This window comes from Pelophylax lessonae (genome assembly GCF_965119305.1).
Source record: "Pelophylax lessonae genome assembly, chromosome: 12".
In the NCBI taxonomy this organism is placed as follows: domain Eukaryota; kingdom Metazoa; phylum Chordata; class Amphibia; order Anura; family Ranidae; genus Pelophylax; species Pelophylax lessonae.
Genome location: NC_138779.1, coordinates 143,015,501 through 143,027,181, shown reverse-complemented (window position 1 = coordinate 143,027,181; position 11,681 = coordinate 143,015,501). Strand labels below are relative to the sequence as shown.

General features: G+C 43.7%; 1 protein-coding gene across 1 annotated transcript; it reads right to left on the bottom strand.

Moving 5' to 3' along the window:
- Positions 1-4,660: 4,660 nt before the first annotated feature.
- Positions 4,661-7,379, bottom strand: LOC309568924 (uncharacterized protein; the record flags this gene model as incomplete). Its single annotated transcript, XM_082274695.1, has 3 exons — positions 4,661-5,546; positions 7,014-7,115; positions 7,234-7,379. 3 exons carry the CDS (start codon positions 7,377-7,379, stop codon positions 4,661-4,663), a joined length of 1,134 nt encoding a protein of 377 aa, XP_082130821.1.
- Between the last annotated feature and the right edge of the window lie 4,302 nt (positions 7,380-11,681).

The window sequence follows — 11,681 nt, the reverse complement described above, 5'->3', positions numbered from 1 at the left end:
TCATTTTTGGGATTTCGTTTCTGGGGGGTCTAAAAAGTGTCCCTGTCAAGTTTCAGCTCTGTAGCATGTCCAGAACCCCTAAAAAAAATCATTTTTCTTTTAATTTTTTGTAGTGTCTTACCAGCTGTCTTTTTTTCTTACAGGCATTTAGCGGGCATTTTTTTAAGCAGGCATGTCATTTTTGGGATTTCGTTTCTGGGGGGGTCTAAAAAGTGTCCCTGTCAAGTTTCAGCTCTGTAGCATGTCCAGAACCCCTAAAAAACAGCATTTTTACTATATTTTCAGGGATACGGCTTCTCTGCGGCTGGCTTTTTTTCTTGCAGGCATTTAGCGGGCATTTTTTTAGGCAGGCATGTCATTTTCTGGATTTAGTGTCTGGGGGGTCAAAAAAGTGTCCCTGTCAAGTTTCAGCTATGTAGCATGTCCAGAACCCCTAAAAAAACATCATTTTTCTTATAATTTTTTGTAGTGTCTTACCAGCTGTCTTTTTTTCTTGCAGGCATTTAGCGGGCATTTTTTTAGGCAGGCATGTCATTTTTTTGTATTTAGTGTCTGGGGGGTCTAAAAAGTGTACCTGTCAATTTTCAGCTCTGTAGCATGTCCAGAACCCCTAAAAAACAGCATTTTTACTATATTTTCAGGAATACGGCTTCTCTGCGGCTGGCTTTTTTTCTTGCAGGCATTTAGCGGGCATTTTTTTAGGCAGGCATGTCATTTTCTGGATTTAGTGTCTGGGGGGTCTAAAAAGTGTACCTGTCAATTTTCAGCTCTGTAGCATGTCCAGAACCCCTAAAAAACAGCATTTTTACTATATTTTCAGGAATACGGCTTCTCTGCGGCTGGCTTTTTTTCTTGCAGGCATTTAGCGGGCATTTTTTTAGGCAGGCATGTCATTTTCTGGATTTAGTGTCTGGGGGGTCAAAAAAGTGTCCCTGTCAAGTTTCAGCTATGTAGCATGTCCAGAACCCCTAAAAAAACATCATTTTTCTTATAATTTTTTGTAGTGTCTTACCAGCTGTCTTTTTTTCTTGCAGGCATTTAGCGGGCATTTTTTTAGGCAGGCATGTCATTTTTTTGTATTTAGTGTCTGGGGGGTCTAAAAAGTGTACCTGTCAATTTTCAGCTCTGTAGCATGTCCAGAACCCCTAAAAAACAGCATTTTTACTATATTTTCAGGAATACGGCTTCTCTGCGGCTGGCTTTTTTTCTTGCAGGCATTTAGCGGGCATTTTTTTAGGCAGGCATGTCATTTTTTTGTATTTAGTGTCTGGGGGGTCTAAAAAGTGTACCTGTCAATTTTCAGCTCTGTAGCATGTCCAGAACCCCTAAAAAACAGCATTTTTACTATATTTTCAGGAATACGGCTTCTCTGCGGCTGGCTTTTTTTCTTGCAGGCATTTAGCGGGCATTTTTTTAGGCAGGCATGTCATTTTTTTGTATTTAGTGTCTGGGGGGTCTAAAAAGTGTACCTGTCAATTTTCAGCTCTGTAGCATGTCCAGAACCCCTAAAAAACAGCATTTTTACTATATTTTCAGGAATACGGCTTCTCTGCGGCTGGCTTTTTTTCTTGCAGGCATTTAGCGGGCATTTTTTTAGGCAGGCATGTCATTTTTTTGTATTTAGTGTCTGGGGGGTCTAAAAAGTGTACCTGTCAATTTTCAGCTCTGTAGCATGTCCAGAACCCCTAAAAAACAGCATTTTTACTATATTTTCAGGAATACGGCTTCTCTGCGGCTGGCTTTTTTTCTTGCAGGCATTTAGCGGGCATTTTTTTTAGGCAGGCATGTCATTTTTTTGTATTTAGTGTCTGGGGGGTCTAAAAAGTGTACCTGTCAATTTTCAGCTCTGTAGCATGTCCAGAACCCCTAAAAAACAGCATTTTTACTATATTTTCAGGAATACGGCTTCTCTGCGGCTGGCTTTTTTTCTTGCAGGCATTTAGCGGGCATTTTTTTAGGCAGGCATGTCATTTTTTTGTATTTAGTGTCTGGGGGGTCTAAAAAGTGTACCTGTCAATTTTCAGCTCTGTAGCATGTCCAGAACCCCTAAAAAACAGCATTTTTACTATATTTTCAGGAATACGGCTTCTCTGCGGCTGGCTTTTTTTCTTGCAGGCATTTAGCGGGCATTTTTTGGGCGTCTTTGGAGGCATGTGCTTCTTAAAAATTATAGGAAAAAAGCTCTTTTTTTTTTTTTTACGTTTCTGGACAGACAGACAAAAGATGTTTTTCCTTCAATGTGAGTGACCTCAATTAGCATTCTTATCTATCTTCTAGCAAGGAGCTAGACATTCCTAACCACTCCTACACCTCCCCCATAAAACGTTATCTGCACATTGGTCTGCTATACTCTTTTTCTCATTACACACTGGACTTGCAAGCTGGGAAAATGTCCTCCACAAGACAGCATGATGTGGCTGCCAGGGAGCTGGTGGACAATGAAGTCCTTATCCGTCAGGTCAAGATGCGGCCTGTACTTTATGCCACAGATCATCCTAACTATAAGGATCACACGAAAAGAGAGAAAGCGTGGCAGGAGATTGCACCCCTTGTTATTGAGGACTGGGAGATGCTGTCCCATGAAGAGCGTGTGGAAAAATGTAAGTTGAACTTCTTTTTTCATTTCTTATTAAAATATGCACTTAATATGTACTTGGGCAGATAGGTTGCACTGGAAGTGACTGAAACTGATGTATAGTTTGCACTGGTAGTCACAATCACTAACTTACAATGATAGGTTGCATTGGAAGTGACTGAAACTGATGTATAGTTGGCACTGGTAGTCACTAGCACTAAGATACACTGATAGGTTGCACTGGAATTGGTTGCACTGGAATTGACTGGACTGCTAAGTGGCACTGCCACTGGTGCACACTGCTACGTGGCACTAGTGGACAATGCTACGTGGCACTGGCCTGCTACGTGGCACTGCCACCAGTGGACACTGCTACGTGGCACTAGTGGACAATGCTACGTGGCACTGGCCTGCTACGTGGCACTGCCACCAGTGGACACTTCAACGTGGCACTAGTGGACAATGCTACTTGGCACTGTACTGCTACGTGACACTGCCACTGGTGGACACTGCTATGTGGCACTAGTGGACAATGCTACGTGGCACTGGGCTGCTACGTGGCACTGCCACTAGTGGACACTTCAACGTGGCACTAGTGGACAATGCTACGTGGCACTGTACTGCTACGTGACACTGCCACTGGTGGACACTGCTATGTGGCACTAGTGGACAATGCTACGTGGCACTGGGCTGCTACGTGGCACTGCCACTAGTGGACACTTCAACGTGGCACTAGTGGACAATGCTACGTGCCACTGGACTGCTACGTGGCACTGCCACCAGTGGACACTTCAACGTGGCACTAGTGGACAATGCTACGTGGCACTGTACTGCTACGTGACACTGCCACTGGTGGACACTGCTATGTGGCACTAGTGGACAATGCTACGTGGCACTGGGCTGCTACGTGGCACTGCCACTAGTGGACACTTCAACGTGGCACTAGTGGACAATGCTACGTGCCACTGGACTGCTACGTGGCACTGCCACCAGTGGACACTTCAACGTGGCACTAGTGGACAATGCTACGTGGCACTGTACTGCTACGTGACACTGCCACTGGTGGACACTGCTATGTGGCACTAGTGGACAATGCTACGTGGCACTGGGCTGCTACGTGGCACTGCCACTAGTGGACACTTCAACGTGGCACTAGTGGACAATGCTACGTGCCACTGGACTGCTACGTGGCACTGCCACCAGTGGACACTTCAACGTGGCACTAGTGGACAATGCTACGTGGCACTGTACTGCTACGTGACACTGCCACTGGTGGACACTGCTATGTGGCACTAGTGGACAATGCTACGTGGCACTGGGCTGCTACGTGGCACTGCCACTAGTGGACACTTCAACGTGGCACTAGTGGACAATGCTACGTGCCACTGGACTGCTACGTGGCACTGCCACCAGTGGACACTTCAACGTGGCACTAGTGGACAATGCTACGTGGCACTGTACTGCTACGTGACACTGCCACTGGTGGACACTGCTATGTGGCACTAGTGGACAATGCTACGTGGCACTGGGCTGCTACGTGGCACTGCCACTAGTGGACACTTCAACGTGGCACTAGTGGACAATGCTACGTGCCACTGGACTGCTACGTGGCACTGCCACCAGTGGACACTTCAACGTGGCACTAGTGGACAATGCTACGTGGCACTGTACTGCTACGTGACACTGCCACTGGTGGACACTGCTATGTGGCACTAGTGGACAATGCTACGTGGCACTGGGCTGCTACGTGGCACTGCCACTAGTGGACACTTCAACGTGGCACTTGCAGTGGCGGACACTGCAACGTGGCGCAGCCACTAGTGGACACTGTACTTGGCACAGGATGACACTGTTACGTGGCCGTTTCACTAGTGGACACGGATACGTCCCTCTGGTGGACACTGGTACGTGGCATTGCCACTGTTGGACAATGATAGGATATATATATATATATATAGAGACATTAATTTTTCAGAATGTAATTTTTATTAAACAAAGAGAATAGCATAAAATAAACAGTTAACACATGCAGTACAGGCCATATAACCTAATCTATACACCCCAGCATCCAAAAATATATTTAATTTAGGATCCAACAACCTCCATTTGCCATTCTACTGCACCAGCCGGTGACATGAAGAAAGAGGTAAATTTATTTCTAATTGTGGCACCATCAGTGGATCCACGAACAGGAGCCAATTGCGCAGTTTCCATATCATTTTCAAGAGAATCCTCAAAATTGTACCCATCTCGTTGTCTTACAAAATTGTGGAGCACGCAAGCTGCTTTCACTGCAGTTATTGCGTTCTCTATGTTTAAAGCAATAGGGGTGTGTAGTACACGCCATTTATTGGCCAGAATGCCAAAAGTGCACTCCACCACCCTTCTTGCCCTGGATAGCCTATAATTGAAAATTTTTTTGGGTGTACTCAGATTACGGTTGGAATAAGGCCTCATTAGGTGTTCTCCCAACGCAAACGCCTCATCTCCAACAAAGACATAAGGTAGCGGGGGTTCATCAGTCCCAGGTAAGGGACAGTTACGAGGAATAAGTAGCTGATTTTCTTCTAGCATTTTTCCAAAAGTAGAATTGGCAAAAATACGGGAATCAGAGCTGCTTCCATAGGACCCAATGTCTATGTAGACGAAGCAATAGTTAGCGTCAGCCACTGCTAGCAAAACAAAGGAGAAAAACTTTTTGTAATTAAAGAAACGACTTCCACTACCAACTGGCTTAACAACACGGATATGCTTCCCGTCTATAGCTCCAAGGCAATTTGGGAAATTGCACCGTTCCCAGAAACATTGGGCTATTGTCTTCCAGTCATCTTCATTTGGCTTTTTCATTACAATTCCATTCAGCACATCCCATAATACTTCACAGGTTTCACTGATAATGTAGCTGAGTGTCGACTTGCCCACCATGAATTGATAATGTAAACTCACAAGGGAATGTCCGGTTGCCAGGTACCTGCAAAGACAAAATACATGTTTCTTATGTTTTTCAGTGCACGTTATACAAACTCGCTGGAAGGGGTTGAGGGACTGTTTCCAGCGATACCTGAGAAAATTAAGGGACCAGAGGAGTGGGTCTGGAGCGAGGAGGGTGACCCCCTATGTCCATGCGGAGGAACTTGATTTTTTGAAACGCTACATGACCTTGAGAGAGTGAGCTAACATCTGTAATGTTTGTGAGGTGTTGATTTGAATTTGAATGGTGTGCTTGAAATTATTCCATTTTTATTCAAGGACACAAGCCAGTTGGGAAGGTCAAAATCAGGGAGAGGGAGAAAGAGCTGAAGCAGCTACAGCGGCCAATGCACCTGAACCTCTTGGCGAAGTAGAGGGCAGCCAAGAGGTTGAAGAAGAAATGGCGCCTCCGCCCGAGGAGTCTGAGATAAATGAGGAGCAAGCTGGGCCCAGCCAACCACCAACCACGGTCAGGAGACGTCCAACCAGGAGAAGACCAGCAGGACCAAGTGGGGAGCAGTGCCTCAAAACCTTCACTGAGGTAGTGGCTGGGCTTACAGACACTCTCAAAAGACTACATACTGAAAACCAAGGATTTGGCATTATGGTGGGGGGTATGCTTGACCGAGTACCAGCGGAGAAAAGGGATCAGGCCAAAAAAGAGATAATGTCGATCCTAGAACACCATGCCGGCCAGCATGCCCCAAATGCTCCCCAAAATGAAGCTCCATCTCTCTCATATGGCCCACCACCACCATCTAGCTCATATGGCCCACCACCACCACCATCTAGCTCATATGGCCCACCACCACCATCTAGGCCATATCCTACCCCTGCACCTTCTAGAATAAACTATCCCCCAGTATACCAGCACTACAGTCACCAATATGAAATGGACACTCAAAGCTTGAGGCCATTGCCATCTCCCACTACTTCACAAGTAGGTACCCCAGTATCGGCCATTCCGTATGTACACCAATCGTTCTCTACAATGCCACAAAATGAGGGAATTGGGTCAGGCAGTGAGAACACCTATGTTTTCCACAACTTATAAAGTTTCAATTACTAAAGTTTTTTTTTTCTTGTTATAAGTTATTTTAAGTTATGTTTTTTCTTGTTATAAGTTATTTTTTCTTACTTTATTTAATAAAGATTCTTTTTGAATGAAAAGGCCAGTATTGTGGTTCATTTATTAAATTAGTGTTTAGATGCTATATTGTATTATATATGCTATTCTTAAAAATGGTAAAAAATGCATAGTCCATCAGGTGAAGCTAACTGGCCTGCACAGAGTCCTGAACTCAACCCAATAGGACACCTTTGGGTTTAATTTAGAGCTGAGACTGCTAGCCAGGCCTTCTCATCCAACATCAATTTTGCTTGAGAAACACTATTTTTAAACAAAAAGGTGTCTTTTCTTTTGTTGAGCAACATTACACCAAAAAAAATTTATGTCACAATAGTTTACCTGAGTGTTATTATCAATCGATGAGTAGGTGAGATACTTTTACGAAAAGACGTGTTCTGCCGCTGCAAATGGATGCTAACCAGACCAAGTAATTCATCAAAACTAGGAAAATAAGGAAAAAAAATAAATATGTCACTTGCTAAAATAAAAATTGAAAATGTTAGACAATGTTAGCTGTACGCACATATACAGATTAGACAATTTTACAAAGTTTAATTACCTTGCAATGGACATACGAGTAAAATTGAAAAACTTGTCCTCATGAGCACGCAAATTTTCATACATGGCCCAGAACTGCCCTCTGTTTTCCCGATTACGAATGATAGGATGGATCCAGTATCGCCTTCTTCTTCTTCTCAGCCTCATCCTGCGTTTCCTCTCTGCGACTTGCAATAATACTGCCATACCGGCTATTATAAAAGCTGAAATATGATATGCCAAGGCAAACATGTCTATCAGTTGAGCTATGTGAGACACACAACACTGCACACATGGGAAAAAGGAAATATGTAAAAAAAAAAAACACAGGAAAAGGAAATTAGGTCACAAGACATCAGATTGTGATTGGCCAAATAAAAAGTCGCCTCGCGATTAGGTCGCGTCAAAGTCGCGTCAAAGTCGCGCTAAGTCGCGCTAAGTCGCGCCAAAGTCGCGCCAAAGTCGCGCCAAAGTCGCGCCAAAGTCGCGCTAAAGTCGCGCTGGAAGCGACGCTACTTTAGTGGTAGCGGCAGTGTGAACCAGCACTTATCTGACATATCCAATTTTATTATTGTTTATTGTATTGTTTGTTATATTTGTTTGTATTGTAAAAAAAATATAAGATGATCGGAGACATTTCTTACTTAACATGAATGCGCTTTTATTAGTTGATTATAGTGCATTGAGGGGGAATTGTTAGAGATTTTGAGTTTAATATTATTTTAAAAGATAAAAGTCTCTGAAATACATATGAATGTTATAATGTAATTTGAAGGTTACTTCACTATGTCTTTGTGAAGGACAGAGAAGCCATTTGCTATGTATGTATTTCTATTTTGAGTTTCTATGTTAGTATGTTGGGTGGAGTTATGGGTCTTACTATAGACGCAAACCATTTATGCAAGAGTGGGTGTTACTTTTATATTTAGAATTACTAACTTCTTGAGACATACTTTTTGCTGACATCGTCTTTACATACAGAACAAGAATATACTATGTTAGACCTTCTAGAGAGAGAGAGATAAGAAAAGTACATCCTACACTCTGAAGACATGTAACATCTGTCATATATCTCTCTCTCCTTCTGTACATTTCTGTTTTGCTCTGTTTTGTATGTTTTGCTTTACTTTAAGAAAATAAACAACTGTCCTAAAGTATCGTGACTAGTGTTGAGCGAACACGGACTGTATTATTCGTGTTCGTACCGAATAATTGGATTTTTTGTACCCGAACACGGACACGGACACTTTACTGTATGTTCGGGTAAAAATCCGTGTTCGGTCGTTTTATTTCCGGGTTTTGCATGCTTTGGCGCTCTTTTCATGGCGGGCTTTCAACAGCCAATCAACAATCGTTTAACTGGTGTGCCTTAAGCCATCCCAGCCATGCCTGCAAATGTCTCAGTAGCTGTGATTGGCCGTCTGAAGCATGTGACCAAGTCTTTATAAGTTCGAGGCAGCCGCAGCGGCGTCATTATGCTGCTTAGATTCAGGGACAGAGCACACATCAACGTGCTGGCTGCTGATTAGGGAAAGATAGGCAGGAAAAAACCATTTGTGTCCGGATAGAATTGAGGGACAGGTCGGAGTGTTTAGGCAGGGCGAGTTGTAGGCATTTTAGGGATAGAGTCTGCTGAATTATATAGGGTCAGTGTCTTCTACAAACTACAATCGATATTGCTGTGTGGGGGGTGGGGTCTGCACTCAATCCTGATCTACGATCTCTTCTCAATCCTGTTAGGGACAGAGTCTGCTGAATTTTAGGGAAACTGTGTTCTACAAACTACAATCGATATTGCTGTGTGGTGTGGGATTGGAGATAGGCAGGTGTCAGTGATCCACATCCATTTTTCTGTGTGTGAGCTGCAGTGAACACAATCTTTTTGGGCTGCAGTGAACACAATCTTTTTGGGCTGCAGTGAACACAATCTTTTTGGGCTGCAGTGAACACAATCTTTTTGGGCTGCAGTGAACACAATCTTTTTGGGCTGCAGTGAACACAATCTTTTTGGGGTGCAGTGAACAAAATCTTTTTGGGGTGCAGTGAACACAATCCTTTTTGGTGTGCAGTGAACACAATCTTTGTGGGGTGCAGTGAACAAAATCTTTTGTGGGGTGCAGTGAACACAATCTTTTTGGGGTGCAGTGAACAAAATCCTTTTTGGGGTGCAGTGAACAACATCCTTTTTGGGGTGCAGTGAACACAATCTTTTTGGGGTGCAGTGAACAAAATCCTTTGTGGGGTGCAGTGAACACAATCTTTTTGGGGTGCAGTGAACACAATCTTTTTGGGGTGCAGTGAACACAATCTTTGTGGGGTGCAGTGAACACAATCTTTTTGGGGTGGAGTGAACAACATCCTTTTTGGGGTGCAGTGAACAACATCCTTTTTGGGGTGCAGTGAACACAATCTTTTTGGGCTGCAGTGAACACAATCTTTTTGGGCTGCAGTGAACACAATCTTTTTGGGCTGCAGTGAACACAATCTTTTTGGGGTGCAGTGAACAAAATCTTTTTGGGGTGCAGTGAACACAATCCTTTTTGGTGTGCAGTGAACACAATCTTTGTGGGGTGCAGTGAACAAAATCCTTTGTGGGGTGCAGTGAACACAATCTTTTTGGGGTGCAGTGAACAAAATCCTTTTTGGGGTGCAGTGAACAACATCCTTTTTGGGGTGCAGTGAACACAATCTTTTTGGGGTGCAGTGAACAAAATCCTTTGTGGGGTGCAGTGAACACAATCTTTTTGGGGTGCAGTGAACACAATCTTTTTGGGGTGCAGTGAACACAATCTTTGTGGGGTGCAGTGAACACAATCTTTTTGGGGTGGAGTGAACAACATCCTTTTTGGGGTGCAGTGAACAACATCCTTTTTGGGGTGCAGTGAACACAATCTTTTTGGGGTGCAGTGAACACAATCTTTGTGGGGTACAGTGAACAGAATCTTTGTGGGGTGCAGTGAACACAATCTTTGGGGGGTACAGTGAACACAATCTTTGTGAGGTGCAGTGAACACAATCTTTGTGGGGTGCAGTGAACACAATCATTGTGGGGTGCAGTGAACTCAATCTTTGTGGGGTACAGTGAACACAATCTCATACTGAAGGTTTGAGGGTGCTGCCTGTTCCATACTCCCCCTACTCCTCATCTAGCCTTTTAGGGGTACAAACAATAGTAATTGGGGCCTAGTGTGGTTGTGTACGTGTGATATACATACACTTTTTTGGGATCATATTTTCTATTCCGCTATTTAATCAAAAACCTTTGGGGATCAGTTAAATTGGGGGATAGTCTGTGTTGGTACGTGTGAGAGAGATCCACCTTTCCAAGTTGTTGGGGTTCATCTCATACTTCTGAAGGTTTGAGGGTGCTGCCTGTTCCATACTCCCCCTACTCCTAGCCTTTTAGGGGTACAAACAATAGTAATTGGGGCCTAGTGTGGTTGTGTACGTGTGATATACATACACTTTTTTGGGATCATATTTTCTATTCCGCTATTTAATCAAAAACCTTTGGGGATCAGTTAAATTGGGGGATAGTCTGTGTTGGTACGTGTGAGAGAGATCCACCTTTCCAAGTTGTTGAGGTTCATCTCATACTTCTGAAGGTTTGAGGGTGCTGCCTGTTCCATACTCCCCCTACTCCTAGCCTTTTAGGGGTACAAACAATAGTAATTGGGGCCTAGTGTGGTTGTGTACGTGTGATATACATACACTTTTTTGGGATCATATTTTCTATTCCGCTATTTAATCAAAAACCTTTGGGGATCAGTTAAATTGGGGGATAGTCTGTGTTGGTACGTGTGAGAGAGATCCACCTTTCCAAGTTGTTGAGGTTCATCTCATACTTCTGAAGGTTTGAGGGTGCTGCCTGTTCCATACTCCCCCTACTCCTAGCCTTTTAGGGGTACAAACAATAGTAATTGGGGCCTAGTGTGGTTGTGTACGTGTGATATACATACACTTTTTTGGGATCATATTTTCTATTCCGCTATTTAATCAAAAACCTTTGGGGATCAGTTAAATTGGGGGATAGTCTGTGTTGGTACGTGTGAGAGAGATCCACCTTTCCAAGTTGTTGGGGTTCATCTCATACTTCTGAAGGTTTGAGGGTGCTGCCTGTTACATACTCCCCCTACTCCTAGCCTTTTAGGGGTACAAACAATAGTAATTGGGGCCTAGTGTGGTTGTGTACGTGTGATATACATACACTTTTTTGGGATCATATTTTCTATTCCGCTATTTAATCAAAAACCTTTGGGGATCAGTTAAATTGGGGGATAGTCTGTGTTGGTACGTGTGAGAGAGATCCACCTTTCCAAGTTGTTGAGGTTCATCTCATACTTCTGAAGGTTTGAGGGTGCTGCCTGTTCCATACTCCCCCTACTCCTAGCCTTTTAGGGGTACAAACAATAGTAATTGGGGCCTAGTGTGGTTGTGTACGTGTGATATACATACACTTTTTTGGGATCA